This window comes from Ipomoea nil, unplaced genomic scaffold (assembly GCF_001879475.1).
Source record: "Ipomoea nil cultivar Tokyo-kokei standard unplaced genomic scaffold, Asagao_1.1 scaffold2610, whole genome shotgun sequence".
NCBI lineage: Eukaryota > Viridiplantae > Streptophyta > Magnoliopsida > Solanales > Convolvulaceae > Ipomoea > Ipomoea nil.
Genome location: NW_017619038.1, coordinates 1,347,395 through 1,371,617, shown reverse-complemented (window position 1 = coordinate 1,371,617; position 24,223 = coordinate 1,347,395). Strand labels below are relative to the sequence as shown.

Sequence of the window (24,223 nt, the reverse complement as noted above, 5' to 3'; positions counted from 1 at the left end):
AACCCGATGGTTCCATAGAGAAGTATAAGGCTAGGCTTGTAATCAAGGGTTACAGGCAACGCGATGGCCTTGATTACTTCGACACGTATTCTCCCGTGACGAGAATAAACTCCATTAGAATGATACTTGCCAAAGCCGCGTTGCGGAATTTGGAAGTTCATCAAATGGACGTTAAAACCGCTTTCCTAAATGGCGAATTAGATGAGGAAATCTATATGGAACAACCCGAAGGGTTCGTGGTTCCGGGCCAAGAAAGGAAAGTGTGTAAGTTGGTTAAATCGCTATATGGTTTAAAACAAGCGCCTAAGCAATGACACGAGAAGTTTGACCTTGCAATGTTAACTAATGGGTTTAAAATAAACGAAAGTGACAAATGTGTCTACGTTAAGGAAACGATAGACGACTATGTCATTCTTTGTTTATACGTAGATGATATGCTCATTGTTGGTAGTGATGATCGGATGATCAAGTCTACCAAAAACATGTTAAATGCGAGATTTGACATGAAGGATATGGGTTTGGCTGATTTAATCCTCGGGATTAGAATCATTAGAAAACCTGATGGTCTTGTGTTGAGCCAATCACATTATATTGATAAAATCCTTGAAAAATTTAACAAAGATAATCATCAAAGGACTAGGATGCCATTAGATCGAAGCGTTCATCTAACTAAGAACCACGGAGAGTGTATTTCTCAAGTAGAATATGCTCGGGTTATTGGTAGTTTGATGTATCTTATGAGCTGTACTAGGCCAGATATTGCCTTTGCGGTTAGTAAACTCAGTAGATATACGAGTAACCCCGGTGCCATGCACTAAACGGAAATAGTGAAGGTTCTGAGATACTTAAGGTATACCCGAAACCTTGGACTGCACTATGGGAGATATCCTTCTGTACTTGAAAGACGCTAGCTGGATATATGATATTAAGGACTCTAAGTCCACGAGTGGCTACGTGTTTACACTAGCCGATGCAGCCGTTGCATGGAAATCCTCTAAACAGACCGTGATAGCTAGATCCACGATGGAATCTGAGCTGATAGCCTTGGACAAATGTTGTGAAGAGGCTGAATGGCTACGCCATTTTTTAGAGGATATTCCTAATTGGGAAAGACCTGTACCTCCAATGTGTGTGCATTGTGATAGTCAAGCCGCAATTGGAATAATACAGAATCATATGTATAATGGTAAGTCTAGACATGTGCGTCGTAGACATAATACCATTAGACAACTTCTCACAACTGGTGTTGTCTCGATTGACTACGTAAAGTCAAAAGACAATATAGCGGATTCGCTAACCAAAGGGTTTTGTAGAGTAGCTGTGGAGAAGTTGAGACGATGAATGGGTCTAAAGCCCTTGGTATAAAGTTCTATAGTGGACACCCAACCTAGCTGGCACCTAGGTTTAATGGGACAACTAAATTATGGAACGGAGCGTGTCACTGTGGGGATCTCAGATTCCCTACCACTCCTCGTTAGAAATAGTGGCTCCCGCACAAGGCTAGCATGTTAAATGCTTTAGTGATTCGAATGTCGGTTGACATGTGTGAGTATGCGGGATACTCGGAAAAGAATCAGCTATGTGAGAGAGAAGTGAGGGTCACTTCAAGGGAGAATTGATGGGCACAATTCTTCACAAACTCTTGCAGAACCAGGAATGGTGACCCACGACCAAAATGGGCACAGTCATGAGAACAAAGCATGGTTGGGAGGTTCTTGTGTGAGATATGTCATCGTCTACACAAACGGAAGTCGGTTCAAAGACATCGCGTTCTACCGTACAGTCAGTAGAGTAAATGTATCTTCATGAGGGAAGGTTCAAAGGGTGTGACCCTACCTATCCTATGCAGGGATCGACCATTGAACACAGTTGTTTCCGATTTTAAAATACCCCGAAAATCAATTTTCATTTATGTGGGGGATTGTTGGAAAAAATAGCTTAAAATGACATATTAAGTGGCTATTTTGTGGTACAATTATTTGTGGGTTCCACTTCCGAGTTGGGACGGGTCAAAGTGGATTCGGGTTCTTCGTAGTAAGATGAAGAGATTGATATATTGTACGCTCAAAACGGATAATGGGTGAATGAGATATTGATTCTCAAAGTAGACCCATTTGAGTTGGAAAATGAAGGGAAAAAGTGAGCTTTGTCCCACATTGGTTTGGAAAGTGGATTTGCCTCCCTTATATACAAGAGCTCTTTTGAAACTTGTAGAATTGTATAGCATAGAAGACTCTTTCGCGCGGGGGGGGGGGGGGGGGGGGGTGCAAATCAAATTCTAACTAGAAACGAGATTGAAGAGGCTGATTCAAGCCCGAGCTCGTGTGCGCCGGCACAAATGTCGTCCGGAAATTGGCTGGCCTTGCGGGCTAAGTTATGCCAAACTTCGGTATCATTTTCCAACTGATATAGTCACTTGGTTCGGCCGGGTTGCACGAGAGATGCACTGTCGTGTTGTTGGTCCTTGTGCTCTCGTGTCCTGAACAGCGAACCTGCACCCCAACGGTCTGAAATCCGAAAGTTCAGCCTGTTGTGAAGATTAAACTTATCTGTTACGGAACTAATACTGTTTTAATTCCAATTTTAAATATGAGTTTAATCCTAGTTAGTGGGTGACTGTTACAGGTGTTACACAATTGATTTTAATACCAATTTAATGGCCATGATGAACACTATCCCTCCAATAGTCCTATATAGAGAGAAGTGCGGCAGAAGCATTTTAGACACTACAGAAACAAAGGTATTCCAGTGAGTTTAGCTTCTCAAAACTCTGCTTCTACTCTCTTCTTTAGCCAACCAGTGTTCTTGCATTGCTTTGTTTGCCGGGTTCTTTGTTTAGGTGCTTAAACAAAGAATCGTAGCACGTTTTATTCTGGGAAACCTAGGCTACAACGCTCCTAGCACTTGTGGGAGGTAGCAAATAAGGTTTTAAAGAAAAGAACTTTGTGTTCAAACTCGTGCTAACCTCTACCCTTTTTTCCACCTTTTCCTTCCCAGTTTTTTCTGTTTTTCCATATATTAATAATCTTTCCGTAAGATTATTATTTTGAAATTTTTCCACCTTTATTACCTAACAAACACAACTATTTGAATTTGAGAATTATTTTTTTAAAAAGGAAAATATTATACTGTCTGTACCCACAATGCTTCTTTATAAAAATGAAAAAGTTAAGAGTAATTTGGTCATATCAATGTTGTTAGTTATGGAAAGAGAAAAAAAAAGTTATTTGACAAAAATGAATTATGATTAAAGTAATACGAGCATTGTGATTAAAATGGTTTAATTATTCTAATTTATTTATCATTATTTTAACTATTTTAATCTAACTCTGATTTGAGATATTCCCAATGAGATAATTTCTTGTAAAATGTGAGAAATCAGAATTGGCAAAAAAGTTGAACATATACGAACATATTATATGCATGATACTCAGCTCCCCCAAAGGCATCATGCTGCAGATAATGCCAGAGATCAAAAAGCATATTTCTACTTGGGCTTGGTTTGGGTAAAAGTCATGCTAGAAATTAATATGAATTTTTAGTAACTTTTCAAAAAGTTTTATAATATTAATAATGGATTTTTTTGTTAGACCACGGGGTTTTATGAATAGACTATCGGCAAATTATACCGTCCACAGGACGCACAATGTATTGTGCGTCCTTGCCCAAAACGACGTCGTTTTGTATATATTTTGCGTGTTTGCTGTTAACTCCTTAAAAATAAATTATGTTTCGAATGTACAGAATTGTATAATAGAAAACACAGAATTTTATACCTGAAAATACAGAATTTTATAACTGAAAATTCCATGTTTCGAATGTACAAAATTATATAATAGAAAACACATAATTTTATACCTAAAAACACATAGTCTTTTTTAAAAAGATAAAAATCTCATGTTTCGAATGTACAGAATTTTATACCTGAAAACACAGAATTTTATAACAGAATACAAAACGACGTCGTTTTGGGAGGCACGGGGCGCACATTGCTATGTACGCCCTGGTGCACGGTATAACGATTGCAGATTGACACCTTTAAACTTGTACCATACTCAAATGCAATTTATTTCGTGGACCAGAGTCCACATAGCATTGTGGACCCTGGATCAAAACGTTATTGTTTTTATATTTAAGCTATAACAGATTCTATAGTTTACCGTTTCTCATGTTTCAACACAAATTTTAATTTATTCTAGGTACATAATCAATACTGTTAAGATACATAATTTCATAACAAGAGACACAAAAATTTACAATACAAGACACATACACATGTTATATATTTATTCTCAAATCTAATTTATGTAGATAATATATGTCCTATAGGTACATACTTTCATAATACAAGACATAAATTTATAAAATAAGACACACAATATGTTGTGTGTTACACACCTATTAATCTATTTCAGGTATATAATTCATACGCTTAATGTACAAAATTGCATAATATGAGACATATAAATGTATAACACAAGATACATACACATGTTTTATATTTACTTTAGTTTAAGTACAGAATCAATATTCTTAAGGTACATAATTGCATAGCATAAGACACAAAAACGCATAACACAACACACAAAAGCGTATGTTATATTTACTTGATTTAAGGTACAAAATCTATACGTTTAAGGTACATAATTGCATAACATGAGACACATAAACGCATAACACTAGACACATATACATGCTTTACAATAAAGTAAAAAAAAAAAAAAAAAAAAAAAAAAAAAAAAAAAAAAAAACATGTAATGTGAATAGAACAACAAATGATCGCCATCCAAATTAAAATTCAAAACTATGTAATTTAGGATTAGGGTGCATAGTATACTGTGGACCCTAGTCCACGGTATAGCGATTGGTACTCAGATTAATATATGTCCGCATCAGGCTTGACCAATTAAAGGATAATTCAAAGTGCTAACCAGATTGAAAAAAAAAAAAAAAAGAATGGTGATTGGTCTTCACATAATACTTTTAATAATTGATTGTATTGATGTATTGTTAAGATTCTCACATTTTCTGTAATTATTTTCATGTTTTTTTCATTGTATATATAAAAAAAAATAGTGATGTATTTATAAATAAACATCACTTTATTTATATTAAAAAATGTCAATATTTCTTCTAAAACATCATAAGCATAGATCGATGTGAACTAATAAAATAGTGAAAGATGCCATCCACAAGCGATTATTGTTGATATTTTGAAGCTTGATTTGGTATGTGAATGAAGTTAATTATTTTTCTTTTGCTTTCAAAAAAGAAAATAGTGAAAGATTAATATAAGGTTATACTTTCAAAACATCATTATATTAGCCTTTTCTTTTTGAGTCTTTTAACATATATATGGAAAATAATCAAATAAGTCTCGAACTAGATTATATTATGCAATTGGACGCTTTATCTAAACAAATGTTCAAATAAACTTATGAACTCAACAAAACGATGTAACCGGTGGTAGAAATTATGAATTTTGCATGCGTAACAATGGTTTGTTGATTTCTGAAGTATAATTTATTTTTTATAAAAGTATATAAGTATATTGTTTTATTTATTTAATTATTTTAAAGTATTTTACATATATAAATTTGAAAATATTTAAAAAGAAAATTATGATTGTGTTATGAAATTGTCTAACAGTTCAAAAGAAATATATAGGCTTATGATGCAATTAAAATGAGGACATAAAGTAAATATGTATTAGTACATTTTTAAAAAAAATTATTATGGATGGTTTTGTTGAAATTGGGTTCACCATAAACCGGATATAGAGGTATATAACGGGGGTAGGAAAATAGTGGCAAATTATGTTGTGCATCCGTATGCACCATGCATGGTGCATACGGATGCAAAAACGACGTCATTTTATTAAAAACGCGCGTCCCACTTAAAAAAAAAAAAAAATCAGTTTCGATTCCCAGCAACAGCATTATATTGTGCATAATTTGAACTATATATCCAGAATCAATGAACTAAAAATCCATAATCAATGAACTAAAAATTTAGAATCTATGAACTAAAAATACAGAATGAATGAACTAAAAATCCATAATGAATGAACTAAATATCCATAATGAATGAACTAAATATCCAGCATGAATGAAAAAAAAAATCAGTTTCAATTTACGTCTAAATATCCAGAATCAATGAACTAAAAATCCAGAATCAATGAACGAACTAAAAATCCAGAATCAATGAACTAAAAATCCAAAATCTATGAACTAAAAATCCAGAATGAATGAACAACATAATTCTGTTGAGGGGAATCGAAACTGATTTTTTTTTTTAAGTGGGACACGCGTTTTTAGTCAAAACGACGTCATTTTTGCATCTGTATGCACCATTCATGATGCACACGGATGCACAACATAACGATAGTACTATTATTATCAAGGGCGCTAGGCCCAAAATATATGCGTACAAAGCCCGAGATACTGATCCAAAATGACAGCCCATATAATAAAGTAACCAATAAGACTCAAACTCTAGTATGCAAGTAGGAAAGAGAAGACTAAACCACTCAACCAGAAGAATCTATGCATTCTTAAAGGTGTGTCTTAACCAGACCATTCTTTCCCCTTTTTATACTGTCACTGGCTCCACCTACACCATCCACGTGTACGTCATCCCAAGTAGACCAGCTCCGGCCAACCATCTGTCTCACGTTGTCGCGCCCCTGTCTCCTTGTCGCTACCATGCCGCCAGCACCCTAGACGCCATGCCACGCCTCGCCTCGCCATACCGCATGCGACCAGCACCCCAGGTGCCACGCTCGCCCTGCAGCCATCCGCCACCCACCATGCAGCCATCCGCCACCATGCCTACCGCCCATGTCACCCTGTCTCCACGCCTGCCGCCATCAGCCAGGGCGCTACACCCCACGACCAGGACGCAGCCGGGTGCACCCGACGTGCCCAGCACGCCTCGGCCAACGGTAGCCCTCAAACCGCCACCCCAGGGGCGAGGGGCACTAAGCCCACTGGTCGGGGGTGTCGCTGGGCACTCCTAGTACGCCACTCGGTGCCCCTAACGGCCAACCAGCCGCCGGTGGTGCTCCCTCCACCGACACGTGCACCACCCTTCATGACCACAACTCATGTGCCCATGTCATCCCTCCACTTGCATCAACACGTCTTCACCACCCTAACCACGTATATGTACACCTTGAATACTGCGCCCCCCTTCTCACGGGGTGTCGTCGCCACACCAGGCCCACTGGGGGCGCTATGGCCGGAGGTAGTCGGCGGATTAGGCCGCCAGCGGGCGGTGATGGCGGGTTAGTGAATCTGCCAGCCTGCCAATCTCGTAATAAATATAAGAAGTATCATTTTAGTAAACAAGTGATGGAGTAGCCTGGTGGGTTGAGGTGCACATGTTATCTTGGAGTAGCCTAGTGTTTGTTCTTTGGGTTTGATTCTTGTTGGCAGCACCCAAACCATGGTTGCTCCCTTCACCTAGCTTGCCGGCAGTTATGCCTATGTGAGCTTCTTCTCTTTCTTCTCTTCCCTATACTATAGTGTTTTGTTCAATTTAGTCATTGTGCTTTTATAGGATAAATGACAGGAATGTGTAGAGGGGCAAGAGAAATGACAAAAATGTGTGCTGACTTTTTTTTGGACAAAAATATGCAAAACTCAGTTACCACTTGCGTTTTGGAGGTATTTCAGCCGTATTTTTTTTCCTTAATTACTTAAAACGCAATTGGTAGTTGCATTTTTCGTATTGTATACGAAAAACGCATCTCCCTGATGCGTTGTCATCTTACGTATTGAATACGTTAAAACGCATTTGGGAGATGCGTACTTCGCCGGAATTTTACAAAAACACAAGAATGAATTGCGTTTTTTGAATAAAACGGATTGACTAAATCAATCATGCTTTTGTCGCCGGTGCGTTTTATATATTTATAGGGTTTTATGCCATAGTATCCGGCGGTTCCGGCGAAGAGATGAGTAACCAAAAAAAGAAAACTAAAGCTGTCATATGATACCCAGTGCGAAAAAGGTCAAGAATTTGCAATGCAAATTCAAATTTGCCAACCCACAAAATAGACTGAAAAAAAAATGGCAGAAACCCAACACCCAAATGTTAAAAAAAATGAGAATCTCGTCGAAATAAACACTGCAAAAAACCGCTGCAACTATCCATGCTTTTGTCGCCGGTGCGTTTTATATATTTATAGGGTTTTATGCCATAGTATCCGGCGGTTCCGGCGCCGGTGCGTTTTATATATTGCGGTTCTCGCCGTCCTTCAACTTCGCCGGAGACGGCCGGTACAAAAAAAGGTCAAAAACGCAACTTACTTTTGCGTTGTACGTATAATACGTAAAACGCAAAAGTAAGTTGCGTTTTGGGGATACCGTATCCGTTGAAAAACGCAAGAGCGTAATGCGTCTTACGTATACGAATACGTAAACGCAACTACCTCTTGCGTTTTACAGAAATACATGAAAAAAAAATATACACCAAAAACGCAACTCCCAAAGGAGTTTTGCATATTTTTGTCAAAAAAAAAAAGGCGACATAGTTTGGGAATTTCCCAACTTTGACTACACATTTTAGTCATTTATCCGCTTTTATAAGTGAAACAAGAACAATAGCTTATATTTATGTATTTATTTTGGACATATTAATGTAATATATTGGTGGTAAAAATAATTAATTTTAAATATTTATAAAATAATATATGAGTTGGCATCTAAGTATGATGACGTGACAAATATAATGTCAGTGCCACATCATCTATTGTCCTTAATTGTTTCACTTTTAAAAGTACAGTAACTAAATTAAACAAAATTAAAGTAGAATGACTAAATTGAACAAAACACTATAGTACAAGGATCTCATAAATACTTTGACCCATTTGTGCCAACCTCCTTTCTTTACCAGTTCACCACCCCACTAGGGTCAACACTTTTCCAACCTCCTTTCTTAACCATCCTTTCCCAACCTTCTTTCTTTATCACCCCACTTGAGCCAAGACTTTCCTAATAAAATAAGTTCGCGGTCTATGTCCCCATCAATTATATAAATAAAATTGTTAGTGTTTTAGAAGGAATAACACGTATATACTCACTATGTATTGCAGTATACAAGCTAGGTATATATATAGGTACAAATACGAAATTAGAGCCATGGAATTCCAGCTAACTTCTCTAACAGAGACCTACTAACTCTTTGATTCCCTCAACTCTAACATTCTCCTTCAACCTGGAGGCTGGAGCATATATATATATATAGCTGTTACCGTCACCTCCTCCCGATCTGGTCCATATTGGAAGCGGTGACGTGTCATGAACAATAAGAGGGATGTGACAATGCGGATCGGAGGAGGTGGGAAGTGGGAGGTGGTTGTGTTCATTGAAGAAAAAGGAGACGGAAAGGATTCATTGGGCAAAGAGAGAATTGATTCCAAAATTAGAGAATCAAATAGGAAATATTATAGGATTTGGGTTTCCTCTTTTTTATTTTTTATTTTTTTTTTAAATAATTTCATTTTGCTAATTACGGAGTATTTTTTAAAGAAAACATGGAATATTTTATTCATTTTTTTTTTGTCCATGTCAGTGCCAAATAAGATTAAAACTCATATTTTATGGGATAATGTTAAATTAAGATTAAAACTGATACTTGAATTTAACTAGTATAATTACCTTTAATTTATCTCGACTAATGAGTTTAGATGCATCAAAATGACTAGTTAAGGTGTGTAATTGAAAGTCTTTTTTATTATTTTTTATTTTTTTAAATTTATAATTTACGGGACTATTTATTGTTTTGCCTATAATTTAAGGATCTATTTGACCTGCCCTTTCATCAGTGTAAAACTTTTCATTATAGATATACATAATACTATACCATTTTATTAAACCACTAATGAAATATATTATATCATTTTATTAAATATATGCCACCTTTATGTAAAATGCATTTTAAAAATTCTATAAAATAATTTATCAATTAACAAAAAAAAAAATGAATTGTGTTGAGTAAATAGTGTATAACAGGGTAGGTGAGAGCTAATACTTTTTTGTTTGTTTGTTTGTTTAGAATACTGTTCTTTTAACATATTCTTAACATGTTTATAAAAAGTTAGAAATTTTTTTGACTTCATATATTATAAATTATGTTATAACTATAGCTAGTTTTACAGGCGCATTGCACGAATGAGTTACCGCCCAATGTTTATAATTAAATAAATATTTGAATGTAAATCAATACAAGATTATATATGAGAAGTTCATGCATAAGTAATTTAATGTCAAATTTGTTTATTTAAATATGTAACTCATAATATATGAATACAAGATATATGAATACAAGATAATATAGGACATTTCATTATAATTGTCGCTAAACTTCTTTTGAATAGAGATCAATGAATGAATCAACGGTACTAGTCCTTTAGGTGTTTTGCTCGGTGTTCATTTAGTTCAACCATTATTGTTGAATAAATCATTATGGAAGAAATTCTTAATTTAAGGAATTTAGATGAAGTAGTAAAAATTTAAAAATTTTAAATATAATGTAACACAAAGATATTGGACGGTTAGTAAATATGATGTAACCAAAAATCAAAATACTAAAGAAAGTGTTTGATTATTCAACAGTTTGGGGCAACAATTTGTTCCAAATCACTGAAAATACAAAAATTACAATTTACAATATTTTCACTTAGCATTTTGTAGAATGATTTTTCCAAAACACCTCTATATTTAAAAAAAAAAAAAAAAAAGTTAAAATCGTAGAGCCATTTCGACTCTTTGAATAACAAGACCCAGTTTAGCTGGCTAACTGCTTGCCCATCAACGGATGGGTAGTCTTATTTTTAAATTAGAGCCTTAAGACTCCTTTTATAGGAGCCTTGAGGCTCCTATTCCACTTTTACCACTGATGTGGGAAAAGTGGCAAAACTAAGGGGAGCCGAAAGTTTGGCTCCCCATATGTTTTAATTTTTTTATTTTTTTTAAATTTTTTTATTAAATAATAATAATAATAATAATAATAATAATAATTATTATTATTATTATTATTATTATTATTATACCCTTAGGTTATTTTACATGTTAATCTAAACAGCTAATTTTTTCAAATATATTTTTACCAACCGTTGATATATTCGCTGGTCAAATCCGCTAACGTTAACCGCTAGCTGCTGATTGCCAAACAAGGACATTGCGAGATAGGTTTCCACTTCAATTTGTTGTGTGATTTGAATACTCTCTTTGTCAACAAATCACTCAAGTAGTTAATATAATTTTTTTTTTAATTTTTTCATGGTATTAATAAAATACTTTATAAATAAATATATAGCATTATTTTGTATTATAACTTTGATATTCAATTAAACAATAGTGCACAAAAAAGATAATAGACAATGTAGTGAATAAAATCAATTTGAATTTGAATGTAAAAAATTTTTACATTGAAGAAAAATAAAGACAATATAACTAATGAAATTATTTCTCTTAATTAATTTATTGATAATGAATAATTTTTTTGATTAAAGACATTCTATGGACAATGTAGTGAATATAATCAATTGATGAATTTGAATGTAAAGAATTTTTATATTGGAGAAAAACAAAGACAATAGAACTAATGAAATTATTTCTCTTATTTCAATTAACTATGGAATTAACACATAATTCTAAATTAAAGAAATGCATATTTATTATTTTTTTTGTAGCTACTAAATTATTATTTAATTTAATAAGAGTAAAATAAGTACTACTAAGATTATGTGGTTTATTGGTATCCGGGTTGAACTTTCATTTGAAAGGTTGTGAGTTCAAACCTCAGTGGATGTGTTATTGGTTAGGTTGAGATTAGTATTACTAATTATGCCCATTTTGATTGAGATGGGGTTCGAACCTAAGACCTTAGCATTTAAAAAAAAAAAAAAGAGAGTAAAATAAGTACTAATTATGCCCATTGGGATGGGGTTCGAACATAAGACCTCTGTCAGTAGCATTCAAAAAAAAAAGAGTAAAATAAGTACTAATTATGCCCATTGGGATGGGGATCGAACATAAGACCTCTGTCAGTAGCATTCAAAAAAAAAAGAGTAAAATAAGTACTAATTATGCCCATTTTGATTGGGATGGGGTTCGAACCTAAGACCTCTGTCAGTAGCATTCAAAAAAAAAAAGAGTAAAATAAGTACTAATTATGTCCATTTTGGTTGGGATGGGGTTCGAACCTAAGACCTTTCTTATTGATTGAAATCAATGAGTAAGTTAACGAGGAACTAACAGAAATTAACAGATAATATAATATTTAATGGAAAAGTTAACGGATAATCATATAATTAAGGATAAATTAGGAAATCTCAAGGAAAAATTAAAATCTGATCAATTTGAACCATTCATTTGATTAAAAATTTTGACTGTCATTTTTTCTATCCATTATAGGCCTAATTCTCTTGAGCTCTTATTAGTATAGTAGATTTGTGAGTTGACACATGTTGTAAGATATGATGAAGATTAGTAAATTAGTGTGAACTAGATCAAGTAAGTGTAAATGTATTGGGATACATTGAATTGTGGTGAGTAAATGATGTATAATATTATATAGGGTGGGTGAGAGTTATTAAGTTAGCTTAAGATTGAATACACTAAAATATAAAATTATGAAAAAATGGTATGGTCAAAGATGTGACAAATATATGTAATGCGTCAAAATAAGTGAGTTGATAACTTACATAAACAAAACATGAATGATGTGATAATTAAATAAGATTGTAAGTTTATCCAGAGAGTTAGGTAAGGATTGTAGTCTCGTTGAGGTGTTGCTTGTTGGGATGCCAAAAAGGGTATGGGCATAGAAGATAAATGATGATGATGATAATAATAATAATAATAATAATACAAAATGGAAGTCATGTCATTTTTATTTTATTTTATTGTAACTATTTCCGTCTTTGTGGTAATAATTAAAATATTACTTAATTTGATTTGTTTCTTTCAACTAGTAAAAATAGTGAAAGATATTATTATTATTATTATTATTATTATTATTTTTTGTTTTTTTTACTCTTCATCCTAAAAAAAAAAATATGAATGCAAAATATAAATAAATATTCTAAAAATACAATGTCTTCTCGTTGTTTAAACCAAACCTTATTTGTTGTAGCACACATGTTAATTTACTATTCCAAATCTATATTAATTTAATTTAATTATAATGTACATTTTATTACTATACAAGTAAATCTACTATACAAAATTTCTCTGTACTTTAAAAATGAGTTAATTCCACCAGAGTTCCCTTGTCTTTGGTGTCAATTCTAAATTTAGTCATAGACTATCGTTTTTGTCGTTTAACATTCCAGACCATTATTTTTTGGACACTTTTAGTCATTCTCATGACTTTTCCTATATTTAGTAAGGGCGTTTTTGTCTTTTTATATTTTTCTTTTGTTATTTTTTCAGTTTAAACTGGTTTAATTGATTTAGGACTTTAGATAACCTCTAATTTTCAGTAATAATATTTTTCAACTGATTTTTAATAAAGTCCTATAAACCAATTATACTGATTGAAACAAAAAAAAATAACAAAAGAAAAATATGAATAGACAAAAATGCTCTTACTAAAAATAGAAAAAGTCATGAAAAGGACTATAAGTATCCAAAAAAAAAAAACAATAGTCTGGGATGTTAAATGGTAAAAACGATAGTCTGGGATAAAATTTGGAATTGCCACAAAAGACAAGGGACCTCTGGTGGAATTAACTTTTTAAAAATTTAAATGCAAAAATTTCATTATCTAACCAATCTTATATGGAAAAAATTAATATTTTAAAATATCAATAAGAGTTTACAAGATAAATTGGTCACATATAACGTAACGACAATTGATGTCCCAATCATACACACACACACACACACACACACACACACACACACACACACACACACAAACTTATGAATCCGTACGCCATAATTTCATTGCATACCTCTTTAATTATTATTCGTCAATATTATTAAGTCTTTTATAATCATGTCACTTTTAAGTTTTAACAAAAAATAAGTTAAGTTTTACTGACTCATTGTTAATAATGTTAATAATAATATTATACTGTATGCGCTTTCAAAATAAAATAAAATTATACTGTATGCTTAATAGACTAGTGGTGGTAGTTATAATTGACTAAGCCTAGCCTATTGTATAGGAGTCTTTTAGGTTAGCTATTCCTATAGGTCTTTATCGTTGTAACAGAATCAGATTACCGATCAATTCTGAACGGGTAACTCTCATCCTCATTAATTTCATGTTAAAAAGATTTAATTTATTTTAATATAAAAATTGTTAGGACATAATTTTTATTCTTGATTATAATTATCGATCATAATACTCATCTTTATTATTACTTTTATTACAAATTGAAAATACTCATTTTAATTATATTGAGAATCATTATTTTTATTTTATGTTAATTAACTTTGATATTAAAAAATTATATTAAATGTTTACTTATTTTAATTTTCGTGTTGGGTATTAATTTAAGCGCGTGTATAGGATTGCAATGCTACTTCTTGCAAGCGTGCGGATGGCCTAAGAGAGGTGGTGATTGGGATGTGGCAAGGCAAAGGAGGCCGGTGAGAAGTGGCTATTGTGTTCATTGAAGAAAAAGAATATGAAAAGGATTCATTCGGGAAAAAAGATACTTATATTGATTGAAATATTAGATAATCAAATATGAAACGAGGATTATGCATGGTTTCTTTTTTTTAATAATTTTATTTTTTTATTTATATTTTTAAAAATAGGCAGGATATTTCATTCAAAAAAATACAATCTTTAATTTTGTCAATGTTAATGCCAAATAGAATTTTTCTCATATTTAACCATTATAATCGTTGGGGTTATTAACTAATGGACTTAGATATGTCAAAATGACTAGATAAGGTGTGTAATTGGAAAGATTTTATTTTTTAATTTTAAAAGTCTATGCATCAATAATTGTTGTCTTGCATATAGTTTAAGGATTTATTTAACAATTTTCTCTATATATTACTATAAATAAAAATGGATATTTAAAAAAAGATGACATTATTCACTTTCTATTTATAATCATTCTCATAACACACATTCAATAGTGTAAAAATTTTCACTATAGATATACTTCATATTATACGATTGTATTAAATCACTAATGAAATATATTATATCATTTTATTTAAAATACATAAAAAAAATCTATAAAATATAATTGATCAATTAATAAAAAGAAATTGACTTGTGTTGGTGTATAGTAGGGTAGGTGAGAGTTAGTACTTTAGTCTAAGAATGAATAAATTTAATATAAAAATATAAAATGTTTATTTATTTTTGGTGGGGGAGGGGGAGGGTGGTTTTAAAATATTCGTCAAAAAAATATTTGACTTTCATATGTTGTCGATTATATTATAGTTTATGAGCTGACACATATAATAAATGAAATATTAGTAAATTAGTATGAATCAAATCAAGGTAAGCGTAAATGTCTTGAGATATACTGAATTACGTTGAGTAAATGATATATGATATGGTAGGTGAGAATTATTATTTTGTTTTAAAAAATGAATAAATTGTAATTTTTTGAAAAAAATAAATTTTAATATAAAAATATGAAAGTTAGTTTTTTTTAAAATAGTACTCTTTTTATCTATTCTTAGCTTAAAAAATGTTTGTCTTCATGTGTCATTGTGTTGTCGATTATGCTGATATATGTGACTTGTGAGTCAACACATAACATGAAAAGAAATTGTACATGTTGAGTAAATGATGTATAATAAGGTGGCCTGGGTGGGAGTTATTACTTTTGTTTAAGAATGAATAAATTATAATATAAAAAGATGAAAAAATAGTATGATTAAAGATGTGATAAATATTTTCAAAAAAAAAAAAAAAGATGTGATAAATATACGTAACAAGTCAAAACAAGTGAGTTAATAACATACATAAATAAAAATGTGAATAATTTAATAAATCAAGATAAGGTAATAAGTTTATCAACATAAAGAGGTCATAGTCTCATAGAGGCGTGGATTGTGGGGATCTTAGACTAGTATGGGTATTGAAGAAAACAAAATTTTTTTGTCAATTTTTTAAAACAATTTCACACAATATATATATATATATATATATATATATATATATATATATATATATATATATATCTAAAAACATAATAAGCTTCAATCCAGGTTATACCCCTGGTTTATGTCCGTTTTTTCCGTTAATTTTTTTTGTACCTTGTGCTATAAAAATTGTACTACATAATTTTTTGGACAAAAATATCCCTGCCGTTATAACTTCTGTTATCTTTCCACATTGTTATTACCATTTACATGCATACACAAAAATTTTTCTTATATCCTTCAATGGTAAGTTTGAATTCATTTAGGTTTTAATTAAAATGTTACCATAGTTATATTTAGTAATTTATCATTTCTATAATTCTTACCTCAATAATATTAATATGAATTATATATATATATATATATATATATATATATATATATATATATATACATATATATATATATATATATACATATATATATATATATATACACACACACACACACACACACACACACACATTATTATTTTTAAAAAATTAATATAACTAAGATTTTAATATTGGGCATATATTTTTTGCGCATCACGCATATAAAATACTAGTATATATATATATATATATATATATATATATATATATATATATATATATATATATATATATATATAGGGTCAAGTTCCTGTGAGGTCAGGTCTTCCCGTGCGGTCAGTGCGGCATACACCATTAGGTATGCATAAATGCACTACAAAGTGTTCGTAATACACCATTATGTGTGATGTATTTTTTTTTATTTGGTGTATTTTTTGACATTTCATTCTAGTGTATTTTCGAACACTGAATTGTGCATTTATGCATACCTAATGGTGTATGCCGCACTGACCGCACGGGAAGACCTGACCTCATAGGAACCAAAATCTATATATATATATATATATATATATATATATATATATATATATATATATATATATATATATATATATATATATATATATAGAGAGAGAGAGAGAGAGAGAGAGTTAGGATCATATGAGAACATGTGCTTAGGTGAGAACGTGAGAACACATCATATAAATCACGTTTGCACACATTTAATGCGTGTTCGCACACACTCAATCTAATCTAGACCATTAAAAAATATTAAATGGATGCACATGATGTATTCTCACGTTCTCACCTAAGCACATGTTCTCACTGGAACCCTACTATATATATATATATATATATATATATATATATATATATATGAAAAGTTTGGAGTCTTTGTCAAGCCATTCAAATAGTCAAAAGAGACATTAATTTAGAGTGAGCATTAAATACATAATATAAAATTTACTTCTAATTCTTATAGTTTGCTTTTTCATTTTTGCATAACAATCTTTTTGGTACTATACATATAAAAAGAAACGAGTAATAAATATGTGTACTAAATATCTATTCCATATTCATAAAATCTAAAATCTCTTCTATTACATTTCACAATTACACTACTAAGTCATTTAAAAAAAATCATGAAATATCGTGCATAATAGTATTATAAATGGATATGTTTTTCCATTTTAAAAATGCACCATACTTATTACTATACTAGTTTTTATACGCGCATTGCGCGATTGGCATAATGCCCAATGTTTTTTTTTTTTTTTTTAAATAAGTACTTTAAAGTATATCAATGCAAGATTATATTGGAATTGTTCATGCATAGATAATTGAATGTTAAATTTGCGTATTTAAATAGGTAATTCTAAGTTTACAAATTCAAGATAATATAGTCAAGATTGATTATAATTGTCAATAAAATAATTGTATAGGTATGGTTGAAACCAAATACGGGACACAAGGAGGAGCAAATAAAAATTAGGGCATAAAATATTAAATATATACTAATATTGAAGAGCTAACTGCTGATTGCCAAACAAGGACATTGCGAGATAGTTTCCCACTTCAATTTGTTGTGTGATTTGAATACATTTTTTGTCAATAAATTTCCCAAGTAGTTAATATGATTGGCTTAATTATATTTTGTAAAATTTTTATATATTTTTTAAAAATTATTATTATTATATATATATATATATATATATATATATATATATATATATATATATATATATATATATATATATATATATATATATATATATATACACACACACACACACACACACACACACACACACCGTTAGGTCATTTTACATGTTAATCTAAAGAGCTAATTTTTTCAAATATGTTTTTACCAACCATTTATATAATTCGCTGGTCAAATTCGCTAATATAATCCGCTAACGCTAATCGCTAACAGATGATTGTCAAACAAGGACATTGCGAGGTAGTTCTCACTTCAATTTGTTGTGTGATTAGAATACTCTCTTTGTCAACAAATCCCTCAAGTAGTTAATATGATTGACTTTATTAATTATATTTTTTTTTAATTTTTTCATGGTATTACTAAAATACTTGGCAAAATAAATATATAGCATTATTTTGTATTATAACTTTGAAATTTGATTAAAAATAGTGTGCACAAAAAGATAATAGACAATGTAGTGAATATAATCAATTGATGAATTTGAATGTAAAGAATTTTTACATTGGAGAAATATAAAAACAATATAACTAATAAAATTATTTCTCTTATTTAATTTATTGATACTGAATAAATTTTTTTTAATAAAGACATTGTAGGGATAATGTAGCGAATATAATCAATTGATGAATTTGAATGTAAAGAATTTTTATATTGGAGAAAAATAAATACAATATAACTAATGAAATTATTTCTCTTATTTAATTTATTGATAATGAATAATTTTTTTTTTGAATAGTGACATTGTAGACACATAATTCTAAATTAAAGAAATGCATATGTATTATTTTTTGTTGTAGCTTCTAAATTATTATTTAATTTATTAATTTAATAAGAGTAAAATAGAGTACTAATTATGCCAACTTTGATTGGGATGAGGTTCGAACCTAAGACCTTTCTTATTAAAATCAATGAGTAAGTTAACGGTGAACTAACAGAAATTAACGAAAAAGATAATATTTAACGGAAAAGTTAACCGATAACCATATTCATTAAGGATAAATTAGGAAATCTTAAGAAAAAATTAAAATCTGATCAATCTGAGTCATTCATTTGATTAAAAATTTTGACCGCCATTTTTTCTACTCATTATAGGCCTAACTCTTTTGGGCTCTTATTAGTATAGTATATAGTAGATAGTAGATAGTAGAAGTAGATAGTAGAAATAAAAATAAGTGTAAATACCCAAAATGGTCCCTCGACTATAGCTAAATTCACAAATTGGTCCTCGACTTTCAATTTCAACCAATTGAGTCCTTAACTTTGTAATTTTGACACGATTTGGTCCTCCATCTATTTGACCGTTTGTTGACTGTGATCGACGATCTCCAGAAGAACCTTCAGCTCTCGTCGGAGCACGTGGAGGCCTCCAGGATGACGTTGCACTGGTTCGGAAACACGTCGTCTTCTTCGCTCTGGTACGAACTCAACTACATTGAATCCGAATGGAGGATGAAGAAAGGCGACCGGATTGGGTAAATTGCTTTCGACAGTGGATTCAAATGTAACCGTGCGGTCTGGAAATGCAACCAAAACCTTAAAAACCCGATGATGGACCATGAAATTACATATATATCCTCAAAAATCACAGTCAACAAACGGTCAAATAAACAGAGGACCATATTGTGTTAAAATTATAAAGTTAAGGACTTAATTGGTTGAAATTGAAAGTCGAGGACCAATTTGTGAATTTAGCTATAGTCGAGGAACCATTTTGGGTATTTATTCTAAAAATAAATAAAGGAATTTTTCACAAAATGACATTACGGACTTTCAAATTTATAATCTCGATAGTGTAAAATTTTTCATTATAATATAATATAATTTATATTAAAATAAATCACTATCGAGATATTATGGCCCTGTTTGGTAACATAGTTAGCTTATTAGTCAATTTTGACTTATTTAATCACTATAAGCTATTTGACGTTTTTTTTTAATTTTTTATTTTATTTAAACAATCAATATAAGTGTTTGATTAATTAGCTTTTTGTAGCATCTTATTGCTCCAAAACGCTAAATTTCAAAAGGTTGTTCAAAACATATTTTTCGATAATTTTTTTGAGAAAGTCATTTTACATGCAATCAACTATTAGTTAATTTACCAAACATCTTTCTACAATCAGCTAATGCTATCAACTAATCAAACTGCTAACCCAATCAGCTGACAGCTATTTACCAAACACCATCTATATCATTTTATTAAATATGTGACATTTTTAATTACTCTTATTATTATATTATTGTTGTTGTGTAGGATTATATTTGTCATTATACTCATTATTCCTTACCATTCCAAACTCAACCAAACAATGAAATTTATATTCTCAATAATTTTTTTTCCACCAACTAAACAATGAAATCTATTTTCTTGAAATTTATTTTCCATGGAATTTCAATTCCATTTCCCTTTAAATATTTTCAGCAATCAGCTGTTAGTGATTTAACAAAATAAAAATATACGACATCCTTACGTATAATACATAAAAAATTTCTATAAAATGATTGATTGATATATACATAAAGGAAAAAAAAAAAAAAAAACCAAAAGCAAACAAAAAGTAGGCGGCTGGTTTACCGCAATAGCTTTTTTCCCGTCTTCTTACCACCTTCCTTTATATCAGCACTTCCCGACAAACGAACGTGAGTCACCACTACGCAACAACGCCATCAAACTCCCTTTCTTTCTCTCCCCTTTTGTTCTTATCATCTTTGTTTCCCAAACCATAATTCGGAACTACAGAGGGTTCTTGGAGATAGAACTTCTCAGTTTGTCAGTCAGTGGCTCAAAATCATTGGAGGGGGGAAGATCTATCCGTAAGTTCATTCCACTGTGAATTTCTTCGGTTTTTCTGCGATTTTGTTTGGACCTTTCGTTGATTGTGAAGTTGTGAATTGTTTGTTTGGAACATTGAACCGGTGGGTAGAGACTAGAGAGGGTAAAGATCAAAGGGTGTTGAGTAGATCAAGCCATGGTCTATTAAAGAATTCTTTTTTTTTTCCTTGTGCTTTTTTGGAATGAAAAATCAAAGAGTTTGCCTACCCACAAATAAGCTAAATAGATGGGAAGGATGATGCTTTACTTTTTGAAAGATTTGTTTTGTTAATTTTGTTGTTGTTTTGTGTTTCTATGTTTATTGTTCTGAAAAGATTTTGGTGTAGTTTTGGATTGATTATTTCTTTAATGGTTTTTGCTTTAGTTGTTTCTGCACTAAGATGATAAATTCACTCTGCCTTTGACCCTTTGTGTATCAGCTTTTTCATTCTTGTTTTGATAAGTGAGCTTTTGTGTATCAATTATGTCTAGGAGTGGTTGATTGTACAGAGATAAAAATATTCCTGGAAGGATTGTTTCAGTAACTAGAGATCAAGGATTTAGATCAAAGGTGTTGAATAGATCAAGTGATGCTCTATAGAAAATTAGAAAAAAAAAAAAAAAAGGAATTAACCCAAATCAGGATCCAGATGTGTGTTTTATATGATTATCTCTTTAATGGTTATTGTTTTGTTTTGTTTCTGCAGAAAGATGAGAGCTTTGGTCTTTGTTTGATCTTGTGTGCATCAATTCCAGTGTAAATATCATCAGAGCTTGGCTAGGGATTTGATTTGATACATAAGTTGTGTGTGTAGATTTTGCTTGGATCTGGTTGATGGGTATGTTTGAGGATATGGCGAATATGGGTTTTTGTGAGAATCTTGATTTCCTCTCGGAGTCCCCGGGATGTACTGAAATGGCACCTGAAGTTGAAACCAAGGCACCGGGGGTTGGGGTTGAGGACGATGACTACAGTGATGATGACATGGATGTGGAGGAGCTGGAGAGGAGGATGTGGAGGGACAGGATGCTGTTGAGGCGGCTGAGGGAGAAGAACAAAACCAAGGATGGAGCTGACAGCGCGAAGCATCGCCAGTCCCAGGAGCAAGCACGGAGGAAGAAGATGTCCCGTGCTCAAGACGGTATACTGAAGTACATGCTGAAGATGATGGAGGTTTGCAATGCTCAGGGCTTTGTTTACGGGATTATTCCCGAGAAGGGGAAGCCCGTGAGCGGAGCTTCTGACAATCTTCGCGCTTGGTGGAAGGAGAAGGTCAGATTTGATCGAAATGGCCCAGCTGCAGTTGCCAAGTACCAGGCAGAAAACAATATCCCGGGGAAGATTGAGGAGTCGAGTGTGGTGGTGTCAACTCCTCACACGCTGCAAGAGCTCCAGGATACGACGTTGGGCTCGCTGTTATCTGCTCTGATGCAACACTGTGATCCTCCTCAGAGAAGGTTTCCTTTGGAAAAGGGTGTTGCTCCTCCTTGGTGGCCTTCGGGTAACGAGGAATGGTGGGACCAGTTGGGAATGCCAAAGGATCAAGGGTCACCGCCCTATAAAAAGCCTCATGATTTGAAAAAGGCATGGAAAGTGGGCGTTCTCACTGCAGTGATTAAGCACTTGTCCCCTGACATTGCCAAGATTCGCAAGCTCGTTAGGCAGTCAAAATGCTTGCAGGATAAGATGACAGCCAAGGAGAGTGCTACCTGGATTGCTATCATTAATCAAGAAGAGTCGCTGGCTAGGAAGCTGTATCCCGATAGCTATCCACAGGGCCCTTCGGTTATTGGGAATGGCTCACATCTAGCCAGTGATGCTAGTGATTATGATGTCGAAGGAGTGTATGATAAGAGTCCCATCGATCTCGAATGCAAACCCCACGAGATGAACATCCTTAACATGGGTATGGGAGGACCTAAAGCTAGAAATTTGGTCCCGCTCTTAGCTCCTATAAAAGGCGAGATTATTGATCTCAGCTCAGATTTCCTCCCGAAGAGGAAACACCCATCGAGTGAGGAGCATGTGGATGTGAAGATATATACATGCGAGTATTCGCAGTGCCCTTATAGCAACTACCAGATGGGGTTCCAGGACAGGACATCAAGGAATAATCACCAGATTAACTGCCAATACCGCTTCGCTTCTGCTCAAAGGCTTGGCATGCAAAACTTCCAAATAAACAATGACGGTCCAGCTGTTTTCTCTGCACCTAAGCCCGCTGCTCCATCAGTGGGGTCTTCCTCATCTGTAAATGCCTCGAGCTTTGGGCTTCCTGAAGATGGCCAAAGGATGATTTCTGAACTCATGTCATTCTACGACACCAATTTTCAACAAAATGGTAACTTCAATTCTGTGAACCTTAATGCTGTAGTAGAAGACCACAACCTGCTTCAACTGGATGATGACTTCTTCAAACCGGGCGCCCCAGTGGGGGGTGGTGCAACATTTCAGGACACAAACATGCCCATCACCCAATCTGGCTTCTCATCCACAGAAACCCAATTTGGCCAATCCAAGTTCCAATATGAGTCTCCATTCAATGGAAACACATGCGATCCCGGTGAGTTTAGGTTTGGCTCCCCGTTCAACTTGGCAGCACCAATTGATTATTCCTCGATGGATCAGCTGCCAAAGCAGGATGTATCAACTTGGTACCTCTGAATGAATCCATGGCACATTTCCAGTTCTTTCCCCCAATGGAAATTCTGGAGGAGAATGAAAGGCTGTACATAACAAAGCAAGAATCACCATTCCCCTATTATATCATAAGTAGGCTTATTGGAGCTTTCTGCTACTGTATTAAATATTATGTTTGTTTGCTTGCCTTTTTCTTCTGTTTTCTTTAGCTTTTGAACTGGTAGTCTCTATTGTACCCCTTACCCCTACCCCTACCCCTACCCCTTTCATTTTCATGTTGTGTCCCAAACTTTAGGTAGAGTTTGTGAAATAAAATCTTAGTTTGCTTATTACTGGAGTGCATATACCAATCTATATTTGATGGTTTTAGTTAACAGTTGCTGTTTTCTTCATCACTAACTTTTCTCAAGCACATGCAATGAATCATGAATGTTGTTTGTTCATCTAAATGGGATAGTGATTGAATGGACCAGATGAATGGTATCCATTCAATATAGTTATTGTTTGTTACATATCATTTCAGTGTTGTCACCATTTGGAGAAAAGAGGGATGCATACTTTTAGGCTTTTTGATCCTGTTGAATTAGGGGGCTTTGGGTTCAG

At 32.6% G+C, this 24,223-nt stretch overlaps 1 protein-coding gene across 2 annotated transcripts; it reads left to right on the top strand.

The window, feature by feature from the left end:
* Positions 1-20,808: 20,808 nt before the first annotated feature.
* LOC109154239 (ETHYLENE INSENSITIVE 3-like 1 protein) lies at positions 20,809-23,952 on the top strand. Of its 2 annotated transcripts, none has more exons than XM_019302074.1 (2): positions 20,809-20,981; positions 21,795-23,952. In XM_019302074.1, exon 2 carries the CDS (start codon positions 21,815-21,817, stop codon positions 23,642-23,644), a length of 1,830 nt encoding a protein of 609 aa, XP_019157619.1. In that variant the 5' UTR covers positions 20,809-20,981; positions 21,795-21,814; the 3' UTR covers positions 23,645-23,952. The 2 variants fall into 2 exon arrangements, with proteins under 2 accessions (XP_019157619.1, XP_019157618.1); XM_019302073.1 differs by having other exon boundaries at positions 21,687-23,952.
* The last annotated feature ends 271 nt before the right edge of the window (positions 23,953-24,223 follow it).